Genomic DNA, 19,207 nt, shown 5'->3' with positions numbered 1-19,207 from the left:
TGCGCTCCTTCTTCAGATAATGATTGCTGTAAATCACATCGATGGGGGGAGGGAGACTCCAGTGATCCTCTCTGCCACCCTTAAGACCCTGTGGATTGTCCTCCGATCTATTTCTTTGCACCAACTTTGTACCACACTGTGATGCAGCTGCTAGGACGCTCTCGATAAAGCTCCTGTAGAAAGGTGACATGATGAAGAGGAGTGATTGACATTTTGGTCAAAGTCCTGCATCAGGACTAAGAGTGGAGAGGGAGGATAGCCAGCATAATGGAGAGGGAGGGTTAAGGAGGGAGCCAGTTGGTGATGGGTAGACCAAGAAGGAGTGATTGATGATGAAATGATGGAGCAACGTAGAGAAGAGTGATGGAGTCCACTGCTGGGCAGTAGCTGGAAGCAAACAGAGCTTGGTCACCAGGAAGAAGGCAAAGTGTGGTGGAATCTGAAAAGAAGGTGATAAGAAGTTGGAGGGAACCAACTGGTCACGCAGCATCTATGGGGAGAAATGGTCAATATTTCAGATCAGGAACCTGTATTGAGACTGCTAATGGGAACTAGGTGAGAGGTGAAGGACAAATGGCGCCAGAGGGGGCTGGGAATCCAGTGGGTGAAGTTCATCCCACCTAAAGGGAAAGAGGTCAAAGAATTAAATGGCTGTATCTGTTTCACTATTTATCATTTTTAAAGAAACAAATGCAGTATATCTGACTGAAAGCCAGATTATAATTTCTCAAAGTGTTAGAAATGTGTGAGTAGAAAACTTAAAACGGTTGCATATAAATGCTGTCATTAGTAAACCAAAGGAAAACAAAATTTCCTCCTGGTGTATGCTTTATGGGCCTGCACAACTCCCTGCTGAATGGAAGTGAATTATTTATCATCACTTGTACCAAGATACCATGAAAAACTGTTTTGCATGCTGCCCAAGCAATCCATCTTGTACAGCAAGAATAAAACAAATTAATTGTAGAAGGTTGCCTTGATATTTTATTGTTTTGTTAAACTCTGTAAATTACGGTCCAGATACTGTATGTTTAAAAGGTTCCAAAATAGCTTTTAATTGAATGGATAATGGTTGCCCTGTTTCTAACTTCCCTCTGCTCATCACTTTAATTATAAAGCCAACAAAATAAGGAAAAAGTTGAAACTCTACAAAATGTCTACTGTTTGGAACTGATTTATTTATTGCAAGAAAATCTTTGCTCTTCTTACCACTCATGTTAGCCTAGATAGACAATCCCAAATTATCAACTAATTTCAATTAATAATAAGTTGTATATAATATCCAAAATATGCACAAAATATTTTTCCTCTAAATTCTTACTATAAATGATAGAAAGTACAATTAATATCCCAAAATTATCTAGTCCATGGCTTTTTTATTTGGTAATCTATTGGCGTCAGGTACAAACATCCTTGGAGGATCCTCCATCCTTCCTGAAATGACAAACAGAAAATAAGTTTTTGTTGAGTGAAACCTCCAGCTAAACAGAAGTGTATTTAGTAAAGTTATGAACACCAATCTACTAATTAATTCTTACTTTCTCTTTGATTCAAACAACAGCCAATGTGGTACACTAAAAATGTGAAAGGAAAACATTTTTGGTGCAATAATCTATAAAAGAAATAGAGGTGCTGCCACCGCGATATCATTGCTTTCTGTGGCTGAGGAAAAATGAACAATTAGTGGAATTTAACTGCAGAGCCAAGCTAGAAGTCCACTGTTGAATTGTAGTAACAAGATTGACTGAAATACTATCTTCCCTGAGGGCTAAAGGTTAATGCAAGAGCAATTAGGGATATCTGTTGTCAATGGAGAAGAACTTTTACAAAAATCAGATTTATATGTCGTTATATATAAAAAAAGATAAAATGTTATTTAGCACTAATATCAGTATCTCCTTACAGGAAAATAATTTGTCATCATCTTGTGAGTGCTGTATATGGAAACAATTTTGCTATTTATCTATTTTTTAAAAATTGATTTCACTGACCTTTTCCCCATGGTATTTGAAATGTCTCGATACCTTACATCTGTCGCTTGCCTCTCCTCCTCTCAAGTTCCCAATTCTATTTGAAATCTTTACATTAGAAATTACTGCACAATAGAATGTACAATACAGCTCATTGACAGGAGAGATCAATGTTACCTCTTCAACTGGAACCTAATTTCGAATTCCACTTTGCCCCCAACACCATTTCCTCCTCCCTCACTCCTTTAATATTTGATACTCTTTGGTAGATTTTCATTTTGCAGTTCTGATAAGCTTAATATTGCATATCATTCTGCTCTTTTATGAATTGCCCTGCTTCCACTTTTATTTATTTCCAGTGATATATAAAATTAAGCAATTTCTGTTACAGATGGCTACTTTTATATCCTGTGACAAGTGGAAAATCTTCCCAGTGGATAAAAATTGAGGTAAACTGTTCAATGTTCTAATCTTCTAATGCTTTTTTCTTAATTTATTTGAGGGATGTGGGCTTCACAAGCTGAACCTTCATTTAATGTCCCATCACTAATTGTCCTTGAGAAGGCGGTGAAATTTTAAAAAAAATTAAATTTTTGATTTTTTCCATAAATATACATAGAAAAACTCTCCAATATTAAACATATTATGGTGGATTCCCATGTAGATAGGGTGGTGAAGAAGGCTTTTGGTATGCTGGCCTTTATAAATCATAGCATAGAATATAGGAGCTGGGAGGTGATGTTGAAACTGTTCAAGGCGTTGATGAGGCCAGGTTTGGAGTATTGTGTGCAGTTCTGGTCTCCAAATTATAGGAAGGATATCAATAAGGTAGAGAGGGTGCGGAGAAGATTGACTAAAATGTTGCCTGGATTGCAGTATCTAGAATATGGAGACAGATTGAGTAGACTGGGTCTTTATTCATTGGAAAGTAGAAGGTTGAGAGGGGATTTGATCGAGGTATATAAAATTATGAGGGGAATAGATAGAGTAGATGTGAATAGGCTCTTCCCCTTGAGGGTAGGAGAGATTGGAACGAGGGGTCATAAGTTAAGGGTTAGGGGGCAAAAGTTTAGAAGTAATATAAGAGGTAGCTTCTTCACTCAGAGAGAGGTGGCTGAGTGGAATGACCTTCCAGAAGAGGCGGTTGCAGCAGGGTCAATTTTAAGAGGAGGTTGGATGAATACATGGATGTTAGGGGGTTGGAGGGTTACGGGCAGGGAGCAGGTCGGTGGAACTAGTGAAGTTTCACTTAAATCAGTACGGACTAGAAGGGCCGATATGGCCTAATTGTTATATGGTTTTATATTGATCATCAAGAATTCTATATGGGGAAGTCACAAGTCACCTGCAAACATACTTCAGCAGCATTAGTAGCGGGCTGCACTGATCCACAAGCGAACCAGGTCATGGAGGTGCAGGCTCGCACTGGGCTGACATCACAATGGTCCCAGTGGGAGAGGCCAAAAAGGATCATGTGAGTAGTGCTAATAAGCTCTTGGAGAGTTCCAGTAAATTCAATTGGTTGGTTCAACACACTCACAGCTTCTGTGTTTTTTTTTCTTTCGTTCTCTGCACAGCGCACTGACCTAAGTGATGATCCTGATGGTCCAAAATGGCATTTTGGACCCCATGATGAATCACACAAGTGCACAGCAACTTGGTCAATGGATGGCCTGCCATATTGCTTGGTGTGCCACAGGATATCCGCACGGGCTGCTAACTTGCATGGGTCACTGAAGTCGTCATCCACAAGGAGTAGGTGGATCTCTTCTGGCATCTGTTTGAGAAATATCTACTCGAACAGTAAGCAGGGCCTGTGGCCACCCATTAATGCCAGCATATCGCTCCTAAGGGCACTGACCACACATTGATTATTATTATTATATTTATAATTAAGTCAGGCCACTATATAATTCAAATATGGCAGCCAGATCTGTGAACTCCCTTCTTGAACTGTTGTAATCCTGGAGGTGTAGTATACCCACAATGTCATTAGGGAGGGAGTTCCAGGATTTTGACCCAGTGATAGGGAAGGAACTGTGATAAATGTTCCAGTCAGGATGGTAGGTACTCACAATGCAACATATAAAAGCCTATAAAAACAGTAAAAATAATAAAGACAAGAAAATGAAAAAAAAAAATTAAAACAGTACAAATACACTCATTGGTGAAGTTTAATTCTCAAATGGCTCTGGGGTAGAAACTGTTCTTGAGTCTGTTTGTCTGTGAATAAGTCAAACAGATGATAGTCTGGATGAAGAGAATCATTAAGAATATTCACTGCCTTCCCAATGTAGTAAGATCAAAATAAATTCTCCAAAGGGGACAAGATCTTCTGGGCCGTATTGATAACCCTCTGGAGATCACTCTTATCTGCTGCTGTACAGCTGGAAAACCATACTGGAATGCAATAAATCAGTATACTTTCAATAGAGAAGCAAGAAGGACATCAATAGTTTCTCCTGTAGATTCATTTTCTGAAGGATTTTCAGGAAATGAAGATGTTGATGTGCCTTCTTGACTGCAGCGATGGTATTAATAGTCCAAGAAAAATCCTCAGCCAAATATGTTCTCAGAAATTTGAAAGATGTAACCCTTTTGACACAGTCCCCACTAATATACAATGGAGCTGGGGCCATACTATTCCTCCAGCTCCTATAGCCTTTGCAAAAGCTTTGGAGAGTGCCCAAGAGACTTCACTAATGGATTGTTGTTTACAAAAAGGGAACAGATGAAAGAACTCGTCGGAGCCGCAGGGTGTAAATTCCTGTTCTAAGAGGGTCATGTAGTTTTGCAAGCAGAGAGAAAAAACAGGCTTTTCTCTGAGAGAAAGAAAGAGAGAGAGGGAGGGGGGAAGAGAGAGAGAGAGAGAGAGAGAGAGAATTCAGTTCTGCAATTTTACAGTCAGTAACAGCAGCTGGGACTGGAATGGGGCAAGCTGGCAAGCTTGTACAAAATCCAATTTGGAAGACGAGTTGTGTCTTCTTAGTTCAGCCTGGTCAAAGCCCTTGTGGCTCATGCAAGAGGAGAGGATTGGCTGCCTAATGTTTCACTTGAAATAAAAGAAACAAAAAGGAACTCTGTGGAGACCTGAAAGAAAGAGGTTATCATCTGGAGAACCTTTATGGGACATGTTTCTTCAGCAAGCCACTGGAGTGGCTAATCGGAAGGAATCAGTTGTGCGTGTCCAATGAGCAACAAATCTCTCTCTGAAAACTGACAAGAACCGTTCTGAGCAGTAACTATTTATCTTTCAAGCACCAAAGTCTGGTGAAATTCACAAATGTTAAATTCTGTGCACAATACAAGAATTGCCTTATACCAGTGAACTTGGAGGAGTGAGAAGTGAGATTGGACTGTGAATCAAAGAACTTTTTTGAACTTACATACACGTGCACTTAGAATTAGAAGGGGGTTAAGTTAGGATAGTTAATCGTAATAAGTTAAAGTTAAAGATATTAAAAGTAACCTTTGTTTAAGTAATCATTTGTCTTGGTGAATATCTATTGCTGCTGGGTTTTGGGGTCCTCTGGGCTCATAACATTTTTGGGGATTTGTCCTTTTGGATTGAAAATTGGAGTTTTGGGATCTTAAATTTTTGGAGTTTTTGTGATTTATTAGTTAATTGGTTTTTCCAAGCTAATTTAAAGATTGTGTGTGGAAAAACAGCAGCAATGGATGTTGATACATTTTTGTCACAACCATCACCTGCAGAGCAAAAGACGAACTGATGGTTATTTCTAAGGCATTAAAGCTGACTGAAGTCAAGTATTGGATGAGGAAAATACAAATACAGAGGATTATAGTGAAATATTACATAGGTGAGGGAAAATTTGTTGAGAAAGACTTAGATAATTTTCTGGAGGATGGATCTGTTGAATTGCAATTGAAGAAACTGAGGGTGAAAGTGGAAAGATAGAAATGGAGGGTGTTGGAGGCTGAGAAACAGACAATATGAAGCAGAGGAAGCTGAAAAACAAAGAGAAGAAGCTGAAAAACCAAGAAAGGAGGATGAAAAATGGAGTGTGCCACCTTGGCAATGTTTTTTTAATTATTTAAAATTTTTCACACTATGAACCATATTGACCAAACTACACACAAACATTTCCCTCTTGAATATAGTGTCATTTTCTCCCCTTTTCCCCCCTCCCATCCCCCTCCCAACCCACTAAACATTCAACATATATGATACATTAAACCCATTAAACAATATCATCACACAATGAAAATAAACAAGAAAATTGTGTCAGTTACTTTTACACGCTCGGTCAGTTCATTTCGTCTTCTTCTCATTCTGTCATTTTAGGGGGTGGATGTCCGTCGTAGGCCCTCTGTTGTGTTCCATGTGTGGTTCCCAAATTTGTTTGAATACTGTGATGCTATTTCTTAAATTATATGTTATTTTTCCCAATGGAATACATTTATTCATTTCTATGTACTCTCAGGCTCTCTTCTGATTTCCAGGTTGACATTATACATTTTTTTGCTACATCTTCTTTGGCTTGGCTTCGCGGACGAAGATTTATGGAGGGGGTAAATGTCCACGTCAGCTGCAGGCTCGTTTGTGGCTGACAAGTCCGATGCGGGACAGGCAGACACGGTTGCAGGGGAAAATTGGTTGGTTGGGGTTGGGTGTTGGGTTTTGCCTCCTTTGCCTTTTGTCATCTAAGGCTATCATAATAAACCTTTTTTGTGTTCCATTCAAATCGAGGCCAAGTTCTTTATTTCTTATATTACTTAGAAGAAAGATCTCTGGATTTTTTGGTATATTACTTTTTGTGATTTTATTTAATATCTGATTTAGATCTTCCCAAAACTTTTCAACTTTCTCACATGCCCAAATTGCATGTACTACCTTCTTACAGCAAAAACATCTATCTGATATTGTTGGGTCCTATTTATTTAACTTTTGGGGAGTGGTGTATAGCCTGTGTAACCAATTATATTGTATCATGCGTAACCTTGTGTTTATTGTATTTCTCATAGTTCTGGAGCATAGCTTTTCCCATTTTTCATTTTTTATCTTTACGTTTAGATCTTGTTCCCACTTTTGTTTGGGTTTACAGCTTATTTCATCATTCTCGTTCTCTTGCAGCTTGATGTACATGTTTGTTATAAATCTTTTAATTATCATTGTGTCTGTAATCACATATTCAAAGTTGCTTCCTTCTGTTAACCTTAGCCTGCTTCCCAATTTGTCCCTCAAGTAGGTTTTCAGTTGGTGGTAAGCAAACATTGTACCGTGAGTTATACCATATTTGTCCTTCATTTGTTCAAAAGATAATAATTTATTTCCCAAAAAACAATTTTCTATTCTTTTGATCCCTTTTCTCTCCCATTCTCTAAAGAAAAGGTTATCTATTGTGAAAGGGATTAGTTGATTTTGCGTCAATAATAATTTTGGTAATTGGTAGTTTGTTTTTTTTCCTTTCTACGTGAATCTTCTTCCAAATGTTGAGCAGATGGTGCAGTACTGGTGAACTTCTATGTTGCACCAGCTTTTCATTCCACTTATATAGTATATGTTCTGGTACCTTCTCGCCTATTTTATCTAGCTCTAATCTGGTCCAATCTGGTTTTTCCCTTGTTTGATAAAACCTTGGCAATGTTAAAGATATATATGACTTCCAAGTACTTGCAATACATTATCTTGCAACTGCTAATTTAACAAATTTCAATTGATAAATTGATAATTTCAATTTGGGAATTGTACTTTCAATATTTACTAATAAAAACAGATCAAGACTTAATGGAAAAACAGTTCCTGTAACTTGTTGGATAAAATTACTTATAGACACTCAAAAGGTTCTTACATTTGGACAAGACCATGTTGAATGTATGAAAGATCCTACATACATACCACATCTGAAACATGGATCTGATCAATCACATTTCAATGTATTCAACTTCTGTGGTGTGAGATATAACTAATGTAAAAACTTTATTGAACTATTCTGTACCTTACATTAATAGTTTAGTCATAGAATCTCGACATAAATTTTCTCAAATTTGTTGATCTATGATAATATTCAAATCTGTTTCCCATCTCAGCCTAGATCTATACAATCCTAATTTAGAAGTCCTATTTGCAATAATGCACATATCAGAGACATTTTTCTTTCCTCCTTTCCCAGCTCTCCCTGCGATCCAGCAATCTGCCTGTTCCTTACACTTTCCCTCTTGGGTTTATCTTCCAATGTGTATTCTGGTAACTACGCCTCCCTTTCCCTACCGCCTTCATTCCCTTCTCATCGATATTATTCCAAGTGTCTATCTTCTTCTATTCCGCTATTTCCTATTTTCAAGTTAAACTAGGACCCTCTGGCCCTTCTCTTCCCTATTACCCTCATTGCCTTACTCCTGATGCACATTCACCATCACCCACTAATCCCTTTGTGATCCTATAAAAAATACATTCAAGAGGAACCCAGCAAAATGAAGGCCAATGAAAGGGGTCCAACCTCTTGCAGATTGTAACCAAGACTTGCTCCTGCAGCCACGTGTCCTTCCCTCTTGTGTCCCCTGTATCATCTCTACTCTCATATTACTCCTCTCCATTATACAAGATGATGGCTCCCCAATATTTCATGTGTCCCCTGCCTTATTCCCTACTTATAATTACCTTTCTCCATCTTAACCCTAGCTAAGAACATTTTACTATTATCCTGGATTCACACTGGTCTGCAGGCCGCTGGAGACTGGCTCATAGGAACCACATACCAGAGCTGGGATTCAAGAGGTAGCTGAGGGCAAGAAGGGCTTTCAAATGGGTTTGAGTTATTACAAACTGCACTTAATGAGCAGCAATAGACAATGAACCAGACAGTGTTTAATTTTAAAACACTAATTTTATTTCTAAATCTTAAACTATAGTCTTAACTCTTGAACTATCCTTAACACTAATTTTTTTTCCCCAACTATGCACAAATGTATTATTTTGTGTGTGTGTGTGTGTGTGTGTGTGTGTGTGTGTGTGTGTGTGTGTGTGTTTGTGTGTGTGTGTGTATATTACAGTCCAGGCCAAAATCTAGAAAGTTACTTCAAAGTTCAGTCTTTTAAGTTAAATGTTGAAGCGCAGGCCTTTGAAATTTGATGCCCAGAATTAATGATGAACTGATGGGAAGACTGGAGTTGTGGCTGCTATAGACGCACAAATTCTCCTTGTGTTGCCTTTGAAGAAATGTCCATACGCACGTGTAGTGCTCATAACACTCCTGGACCTTTGGTAGGCAAGACTTGAACTTGAATACAGCGTTTGTTCATCCCGATTTGGAAAAATAACTCAAGGAGGGTAGTACATCCTTGGATAACAAGAGAAATCAGGGAGAGTATCAAGTTTAAAGAGGAAGCGTATAGACTAGCCAGGAAAGACCGAATACCATAGGACTGGGAGAAATTCAGAGTTCTACAGAGGAAAACAAAGAGATTAATCCGGAAAGGCAAAAGAGATTATGAGAGAAAGTTGGCAGGGAACATAAAAAATGACTGCAAAAGTTTTTATAGATATGTAAAGAGAAAGAGATGAGTAAAGACAAATGTGGGTCCCTTGCAGTCAGAAACAGGTGAATTGGTCATGGGGAACAAGGACATGGCAGACCAATTAAATAACTACTTTAGTTCGGACTTCACTAGGGAAAATATGAATAATCTTCAGGAAATAATAGGGGACCATGGGGCTAATGTGACGGAAGGACTGGGGAAAATAAGTGTAAGTTATGAGGTTGTGTTGGATAAATTGAAGGGATTAAAGACAGACAAGACCCCACGGCCAGATGGTCTGCAACCCAGAGTGCGAAAGGAAGTAGCCCATGAAATAGTGGATGCATTGTTGATAATTTTTCAAAACTCTTTAGATTCTGGAGTAGTTCCTGAGGACTGGAGGGTGGCTAATGTAACTCCACTTTTTAAAAAGGGAGGGAAAGAGAAATCAGGGAATTATAGACCGGTTAGCTTGACATCGGTAGTGGGGAAAATGTTAGAGTCAGTTATTAAAGATGTGATGGCGGCACATCTGGAAAGTGGAGAATTCATTGGTCAGAGCCAGCGTGGTTTTATGAAGGGAAAATCGTGTCTGACTAATCTTATTGAATTTTTTGAGGATGTAACTAGTAGAGTGGATAGGGGAGAACCAGTGGATGTGGTTTACTTGGATTTTCAGAAGGCTTTTGATAAGGTCCCACACAGGAGATTACTATACAAACTTAAGGCACACGGTATAGGGGATATGGTATTGAGGTGGATAGAGAATTGGTTGACAGATAGGAAGCAAAGAGTAGGAATAAACGGGTACTTTTCGGAATGGCAGTCAGTTACTAGTGGGGTCCCACAAGGCTCAGTGCTCGGACCCCAGTTATTTACGATATATATTAATGATTTAGATGAGGAAATGGAAAACAGCATTTCCAAGTTTGCAGACGACACGAAGCTGGGTGGCATTGTAAGCTGTGTAGAGGCTGTTAAGAGAGTGCAGGGTGACTTGGACAGGTTGGGTGAGTGGGCAAATGCATGGCAGATGCATTATAATGTGGATAAATGTGTGGTTATCCACTTTGGAGGAAAGAATGGAAGGGCTGAGTACTATCTTAATGGTATCCAATTAGGAAAAGGGAAGATACAAAGAGATCTGGGTGTCGCTGTGATTCAGTCATTAAAAGTGGGCAGGCAGGTGCAGCAAGCAATAAAAAAGGCGAATGGTATGTTGGCGTTCATATCAAGAGGATTCGAGTACAGGAGCAGAGAGGTATTGATGCAGTTGTATAGGGCCTTGGTGAGACCTCACCTGGAGTATTGTGTTCAGTTTTGGTCTCCTTATCTGAGGAAGGACATCATTGCCATGGAGAGAGTGCAGAAAAGGTTTACCAGAATGATACCAGGGATGGCGGGACTTGCATATGAAGAAAGGCTAGAACGACTGGGCTTGTACTCACTGGAGTTTAGACGATTAAGAGGAGATTTAATAGAAAAGTTCAAAATTCTTAAGGGATTTGACAGGCTAGATGTAGGAAGATTGTTCCCAATGTTGAGCAAGTCTAGAACCAGGGGTCACAGTTTAAGGATAAAGGAGAAGTCCTTTAGGACTGAGATGAGGAAGAATTTTTTCACTCAGAGGGTGGTGAATTTATGGAATTCTCTGCCACAGGAAGTGATTGAGACTGGTTCCATAGCTATATTTAAGAGAGAGTTAGATTTAGTACTTGTGACTAGGAGGATCAGGGGGTATGGAGAGAGCTGGAACAGGGTACTGAGTGGATGATCAGCCATAATCAAAATGAATGGCGGTGTAGGTTTGAAGGACTAAATGGCCTACTCCTACACCTAGTTTCTATGTTTCTATTAAGAACTTCAAATTCAAAAAATTGTAATTTTGTAGTTTTGTAAGAGCTTAGAATCGTTTTGTGAGACAAACTGCTACTCTACTGAGGATAACTTCCTAATATGGGTTACACTGAAGGCTTATTTAAAGGGCCAGATGACTAGATACACCAAGAGCATCAAAAAGGGGCACACGAAAGAGGTTAATACTTTAGAACAGGAGATAGCTCAACTAGAAAAGGAATATCAGAGAGTGGGGGCAAAATAAAATGCTCAAATATAATACATTACAAACTTACAAGACAGAAAAATTAATTTTAAGATCTAGACAGCAGCACTATGAGCTGGAGGAACAGGCCCATTAAGTCTTGACCTGGCAGGTGAGGGCAGAAGAGGCCTCAAGAACAATCAATGCAATTCAAACAAGGGAAGGCAAGATCTTACATAATCCAAAAAGGAATAAATAAAAAATTTGGAAGGTTTTATATGGAATTGTACAAATTTGATTCAGGGGGTGATCCTACCAAAATAGATGATTTCTTGTTTTCATTGGAAGCACCAAATTTGGATCAGGAAGAACAAGAGGAGCTGAGTGTCCCTTTCTCTAAAAAGGAGATTGCATGGACCCTGAGCTCTTTACAGGCTCGCAAATCACCGGGGGAGGATGGTTTCCCTGCCAAATTTTATAAGAGTTTTTAATGCCCCTTCTTATGAACACGATGGATCAGGGAGCAGAGACACAAATACTCCCAGAGTCTTTCTCAACAGCAATCATTACCATTCCAAAAAAAGTTAGGGAGCCATTAAATGCTGTCTCATATAGACCCATTTCATTATTGAACACAGATTATAAAATCATAAAATCATTGCAAAAGCACTGGCCAATAGGTTGGCAGAATATTTGCCAAAATTTACAAATGCAGACCAAGATGGATTTGTAGAAAGGAGACAATCAGGAAATAACTTAGCTAGATTGCTTAATATGGCACATCTGGCAGAGTTGGGGGTGGATTCAGGAGTAGCCGTAGCTCTGGATGTGGAGGTCTCTGACAGATTGATTGGAGTGGGACTTTTTGTTCAAGGTACTAGAGAAATTTGGATCGAATCAAACATTTATCAATTGGGTGAGGACATTTTACTTCAAACCCCAAGCAAAAATTATTACAAATGGGCAGATCCAGTAGGCAGGGCTGTCCATTGTCCCCAGTGCTGTTCATATTGGCATTTGAGCCACTGGTGGAAGCCATTTGGCGGGAGCAAGACATGAGAATTTCAGGGTGGGTCATGTGGAAGACAAAATCAACCTTTTTGCTGATGATGTGTTAGTATATTTGAGAGACCCGGGTGGGGGGGGGGGGGGGGTCATTGGCCAGTCTGAGGATTATGGGAAGGTCTCGGTATAAACTAAAATCTGGACAAAAGTGAGATTATGCCTTTGACGAACGGGGATTATAAACAATATCAACAGAGAAATCAATTTAAATGGCTGTAAGGAGGCATTAAATACCTGGGATAAAAGTTGTCAAGGATTTGGGCAACGTATACAAACTTAATAATCACCCTTTGCTCCGGAAGATTGAGGAAGAACTTGCTAGACGGAGGATTCTGGCTGTAATACTGGTGTCAGAATGAAGGTGATGCCAAGGCTCCAATATCTTTTTCAGTCATTACCCATTTTGTTGCCCCAGAGCTTTTTTAAGATGCTCAACAAATGAGTCAGAAGGTTCCTGTAGAATGATAAAGTGACTAGAATCTCCATGGAAAAATTGATGTGGGATTATAACTTTGGAAGTTTAAAATTACCCAATTTTGAAAAATATTACTGGGAAGCCCAAGCAAGGTTTTTCTAGTTGACAGGGGGGGAATATATATTACATATTCCAAAGTAAGGCCCCAAAGCCAGACAGTGTGGACTGGACAGTGTGATTGGAGTCGTCAATTCCAGATATAGGATGGTGCAATACAACTTCTTGCACCAGCTGTACCTCACACCCCAAAAATTACTCAAAGCCTGACATTTCAGAAATGTGTTTTAGGTGTGGTGTGGAGTTTGGATCTTTTGTCCACTCCACCTGGCTATGTAGAAAGGTAAGATCTTTTTGGGAAGATTCTGAAAAAAAATTACAAAAGTGGATTTTCCACAGGATCCAGAAGTGTACTGTGATGGAAAATTTGGAAATGTTTTGGGGGGATAAATTGGTAAAATTAGAGTAGGTTACATACATATACACAATTTAAAACATCTTATTTGAAATACTGAAGAATTAATATTCAGTGACTTTACAGAAACTATGGAGAATGCTATGCACATTGCACAAGTAGGTGCTAATTGAAATGATGTCATGAAATGAATAGACCATTGTCTTGGAGGAGTCAGGTTGTCGGTGTTGGACATTTTTACAAGACTTCTGACCTCTCTGCAAAGTGCTCACTCAAAGATCATTGAGAGGTTTGTTTACCTAAAACAACAGATGGGAGCAGGAGACCGACTCCTATTGTTTGCTGGAGAAGGAGAGATTTTTGCAAGTGAGAGAGAGAAGGACATGTGGCTGGCAGTTGGAATCTCAGAGAAAGAGAGTGAGAGACGAAACTGTCAGCAGGAGAAGCTTGTTGCAACTGAAACAGAAGCTCCAAAATGGCAGATGGCTAGAAGTGCTATCTGTCTGATGTTTCTCTTGGAATACGGGAAACAGAAAGGAACTTTGTGAAAGAGGTTATCATCTGGATAACCCTGATGGGGCAAGTTTCATCAGCAAGACATTGAGGTGATTAATGGTGGTACCTCAGTTGTGGAAATCCTGGAACCACACATCTCTCTCTGCAAACCTACAGGAACCTTCCTGAGCAGTAAACATTTACCTTTTGATCACCATAGCCTGGTGAACTTTATATGTTAAATTCTGTGCGCAGTATAAGAATAGCCTGCAACCAATGAACTTGGAAGAATGAAAAGTGAGATTGAACTGTGAACCAAAGAACTTTTCTTAAATTTACACACACATCACATACACATGCACTTAGAATTAGAAAGCCCCAACCAACCAATTTTCCCCTGCAACCGCTGCAACCGTGTCTGCCTGTCCCGCATCGGACTTGTCAGCCACAAACGAGCCTGCAGCTGACGTGGACTTTTTACCCCCTCCATAAATCTTCGTCCGCGAAGCCAAGCCAAAGAAAGAAGTTGGGTAGTTAAGTTAATCGTGATAAGTTAAAGTTTGATTCTGTTTTCATGTTTAAAGATAATTAAAAACAATTTTTGTTTAAGTAATTACTTGTCGTGGTGAATATCTATTGCTGCTGGGTTTTGGGGTCCTTTAGGCTCGTAACAGTACCTTCTGGGAAACATTGGGGACGTTCTGTCCAAATACCAAATTTCATTCTTGAAGGTCACCTTGGCGGTAGCCAGGAAGTGTATAGCAACTTTGTGGAAGTCCGACTCGCAATTAAATACCACTTGATGAAATATGGGAATGCAGTGTTGCATCCCCTGGAGAAAATCACATGTAAGGAAGAAACACGGCATATTCGTTAAGACGTGGCAATCTTATTGAAATATATTGGCGCACAGATTGAAACAGGGGTATTGTAGCAATCCGTCCAAGCAGGGAAATAAATGTTATCAAGGACATGGTGCAGACAATGTGCTTTTGTCAGTTTTGCTTTGAGTGTTTTAATTTTTTAAAATTTAATTTAAATTAAGTTCTTTTTAATTTTTTACCCTTTGTTACTTAGCCTTTCTGGTTTTTTTCCCCCTAGGGTCCTGTAGGGGTAATTTAATTGACTGTATTTTCATTTGTACAAGGGTGGGGGGGGCAGGGAGAAGGGAAATGGGGATAAATACATGTTAAAAAAGATTAAATTGTTTATTTGAATCTTATGAGTCTATGAAAATTAAAATAAAATATTCAAAAAAAAACCTTCAAATTCTTGGGTGTCAACATCTCTGAGGATCTGTCCCGAACCTTCATGTCAGTCATGAAGAAGGCTTACCTTCTTTGCAAGGTGTTTGAGGAGATTTCAGTACACCATCAAAGACTCTCGTAAACTTCTACAAGTGTACCGTGGACAGCAGTTTGGCTGGTTGCATCACTGTCTGGCATGGAGGCGTCAATTCTCAGGACAAGAATAAACTCCAGAGGGTTGTTAACTCAGCCTGCAACATCACGGGCACTGGCTTTCACTCCATCTGGGACATCTACAGGAGGCGGCGCCTTGAGAAAGCAGGCTCTATTCTCAAAGACCTCCAACACCCTCTGCTACCATTGGGGAAAAGGTACAGGAGCCTGAAAATGAGCTCTCGGCGGCACAAGGATGGCTTCTTCCCCACTGCCATCAGAATCCTGAATGATCAATGAACCACAGCCACCACTTTACTTTGACTTTTTCCTTGCACTATTTTAATTTATTTTTTAAGTTGGTTTATACGGACGTTTGCTCCGTGATGCTGCCACAAAACTTTGTGACGTGTTCATGCCAATAAATTCTGATTTGGAATGAATGCCCCCCCCCCAACTATCCTTGATGTTTCTGCTATTCTACCATGACACTGAATGACCCCCCCACTATGCTTGATGTTTCTGCTATTCCCCCATGACACTGAATGGCCCCCCCCAACTATGCTTGATGTTTCTGCTATTCCCCCATGACACTGAATGGCCCCCCCCACTATGCTTGATGTTTCTGCTATTCCCCCATGACACTGAATGGCCCCCCCCCACTATGCTTGATGTTTCTGCTATTCCCCCATGACACTGAATGGCCCCCCCCAACTATGCTTGATGTTTCTGCTATTCCCCCATGACACTGAATGGCCCCCCCCCACTATGCTTGATGTTTCTGCTATTCCCCCATGACATTGAGTGCCCCCCCTCTCCACCATGATTGCTGAGCACCCCCCAACTCCCATGCGTGTTTCTCCACCCCCCCCCCCATGGTGCTGGGGGATTCACCTCACCCACCATCACGGCCGATGTCCCTTGCACTCGCGCGCCCCCGATCAGGCAGGCCCGGCCCCGCCCCCCTCGGGTCACGTGCCACGGTCGCTTCCTGCCCGGTTGCCAGGCTCCTTGTGACGAGCGCTGCCGGGGTGAAAGTTGGCGGCGGGCCGGCTCTTCCTGTTTGAGAGCTGCTTCCAAGGCGGCTGCGGCAGCGGCCGAGTGCGAGCCCGAGTGGCTGGTTACCCGAGACGGCTGCCTGAGCTGCGAAGAAGGGCTGCGCAGCCTGGCCTACCACCCGTCCCTCAACGCGATCCTGGCCGTCACCAGCCGCTCCACCGTCAAAGTCATCGATGGCACCTCGGGCGCCGTGCTGCAGGTGTCCCGGTTAAACGGTGAGTCAGTGCGGGCCGGGCCGGGCCGGGCCGGGCCGACGGAGGGAGGCTGAACCGTGCTCGGGCTTCCGACCCCCAGCCGCTGTCCTGAGGAGCGGCCTGATCTCCGAAGGGAGGGCAGGGTTGGGATGCGGGGGACGGGCCGGCGGACTTAACCCCGGCCCGTGAGTGACAGCTGAACCCGGGTGGGGTAGGAGCGGGAGAGCGGCGGGCGGAATTGGGGCTGGATCTTCCTCCCACGGGCTCCCCTGGAGCGACCCGACCCGCTGCTGCCCAATTGAAAGCCGGGCGTTCCGAGATGCGGGGCCTGGAGGGAGGAAGAGGGAGACCGGGCGAGAACGCCGAGCCGAGCACTGACGGCCCGGCCCTCATGCATCCTCGCAGCCCGTCACTGTTCCACGCACACCCGGAACCGCTGGCCACCTGCTCTCTCCAACCCCCATGTCTCGCTCCATCGCCATTCTCTCCACCCCCCCCATGGCTCTCCACCCCCCATTCTCTCCACCCCCCCATTCTCAAACCCTGGCGAGCCTCCACCCATGGCGCGCATACAACTGGGCCACACCCATGAGCGCATAAAAACCTGGCAGAGAATAACAAAATGGAGCGCACCCCCATTCTCTCACCCCCCATGCTCTCCACCCCCCATGTCTCTCCACCCCCCATTCTCCAACCCCCCCATGGCTCTCCAAGGCGAACCCCCATGAGGCTCCCCCCATTCTCACCCCCCATTCTCTCCACCCCCCCATTCTCTCGCACCCCCCCATGCTCTCACCCACAGCTCACCCCCCATTCTCTCCACCCCCCCAGTCTCTCCAACCCCCCCAGTCTCTACAACCTGGACTCCACCATGGTCTCCACCCCCCCATTCTCTCCACCCCCCCATTCCGCTCCACCCCCCATTCGCTCACCAACAATGGCGCTCCACCCCCCCATTCTCTCCACCCCCCCATTCTCTCCACCCCCCCATTCTCTCCACCCCCCATTCTCTCCACCCCCCCATTCTCTCCACCCCCCCATTCTCTCCACCCCCCCATTCTCTCCACCCCCCCATTCTCTCCACCCCCCCATTCTCTCCACCCCCCCATTCTCTCCACCCCCCCAGTCTCTCCACCCCCCCATTCTCTCCACCCCCCCATTCTCTCCACCCCCATGGCGCGACCACCCAGCCCATTCTCTCCACCCCCCCTCCCATTCTCTCCACCCCCCCATTCTCTCCACCCCCCCATTCTCTCCACCCCCCATCTCTCCAACCCCCCCATTCTCTCCACCCCCCATTCTCTCACCCCCCATTCTCCACCCCCATTCTCTCACCCCCCCATTCTCTCCACCCCCCCCAATTCTCTCCACCCCCCATTCTCTCCACCCCCCCATTCTCTCCACCCCCCCATTCTCTCCACCCCCCATTCCTCTCCACCCCCCCATTCTCTCCACCCCCCCATTCTCTCCACCCCCCCCCATTCTCTCCACCCCCCCATTCTCTCCACCCCCCCATTCTCCCCCATTCCCACCCCCCCATTCTCTCCACCCCCCCATTCTCTCCACCCCCCCCATTCTCTCCACCCCCCCATTCTCTCCACCCCCCCATTCTCTCCACCCCCCCATTCTCTCCCACCCAACCCCCATTCTCTCCACCCCAATCTCCACCCCCATTCTCTCCACCCCCCATTCTCTCCACCCCCCCATTCTCTCCACCCCCCCATTCTCTCCACCCCCCCATTCTCTCCACCCCCCCATTCTCTCCACCCCCCCATTCTCTCCACCCCCCCCATTCTCTCCACCCCCCCATTCTCTCCACCCCCCCATTCTCCACCCCCCATTCTCTCCACCCCCCCATTCTCTCCACCCCCCCATTCTCTCCACCCCCCCATTCTCTCCACCCCCCCATTCTCTCCACCCCCCCATTCTCTCCACCCCCCCATTCTCTCCACCCCCCCATTCTCTCCACCCCCCCATTCTCTCCACCCCCCCATTCTCTCCCCCCCATTCTCTCCACCCCCCCATTCTCTCACCCCCCCATTCTCTCCACCCCCCCATTCTCTCCACCCCCCCATTCTCTCCACCCCCCCATCCTCCACCCCCCATTCTCTCCACCCCCCCATTCTCTCCACCCCCCCATTCTCTCCACCCCCCCATTCTCTCCACCCCCCCATTCTCTCCACCCCCCCATTCTCTCCACCCCCCCATTCTCTCCACCCCCCCATTCTCTCCACCCCCCCATTCTCTCCACCCCCCATTCTCTCCACCCCCCCATTCTCTCCACCCCCCCCCCATTCTCTCCACCCCCCCATTCTCTCACCCCCCATCTCACCCCCCATTCTCTCCACCCCCCCATTCTCTCACCCCCCCATTCTCTCCACCCCCCCATTCTCTCACCCCCCCATTCTCTCCACCCCCCCATTCTCTCCACCCCCCCATTCTCTCCACCCCCCCATTCTCTCCACCCCCCCATTCTCTCCACCCCCCCATTCTCTCCACCCCCCCATTCTCTCCACCCCCCCATTCTCTCCACCCCCCCATTCTCTCCACCCCCCCATTCTCTCCACCCCCCCATTCTCTCCACCCCCCCATTCTCTCACCCCCCCATTCTCTCCAC

General features: G+C 43.9%; 1 protein-coding gene and 1 long non-coding RNA gene across 2 annotated transcripts in view; one reads left to right on the top strand and one right to left on the bottom strand.

Moving 5' to 3' along the window:
• Positions 1 to 1,342: 1,342 nt before the first annotated feature.
• Positions 1,343 to 15,811, bottom strand: LOC138760393 (uncharacterized). Its single transcript, XR_011355585.1, has 2 exons — positions 15,273 to 15,811; positions 1,343 to 1,434 (listed from the first exon to the last, which is right to left on the bottom strand). It is a non-coding gene; the product is annotated as an uncharacterized lncRNA (long non-coding RNA).
• A 427-nt stretch (positions 15,812 to 16,238) lies between these two features.
• Positions 16,239 to 19,207, top strand: part of birc6 (baculoviral IAP repeat containing 6) — a gene marked incomplete at its 5' end in the record, with an annotated part of 290,465 nt that continues 287,496 nt past the window's right edge. Inside the window, one exon of the mRNA XM_069936120.1 lies at positions 16,239 to 16,611. Coding sequence (XP_069792221.1) covers positions 16,239 to 16,611 — 373 coding nt within the window. The remainder of the gene's footprint in view (positions 16,612 to 19,207) is intronic.

The sequence above is a fragment of the Narcine bancroftii genome, chromosome 4 (assembly GCF_036971445.1).
Source record: "Narcine bancroftii isolate sNarBan1 chromosome 4, sNarBan1.hap1, whole genome shotgun sequence".
Lineage (NCBI taxonomy): Eukaryota > Metazoa > Chordata > Chondrichthyes > Torpediniformes > Narcinidae > Narcine > Narcine bancroftii.
Note: the sequence above shows the minus strand (reverse complement) of the source record. Positions and strands in the feature narration are given on the sequence as shown.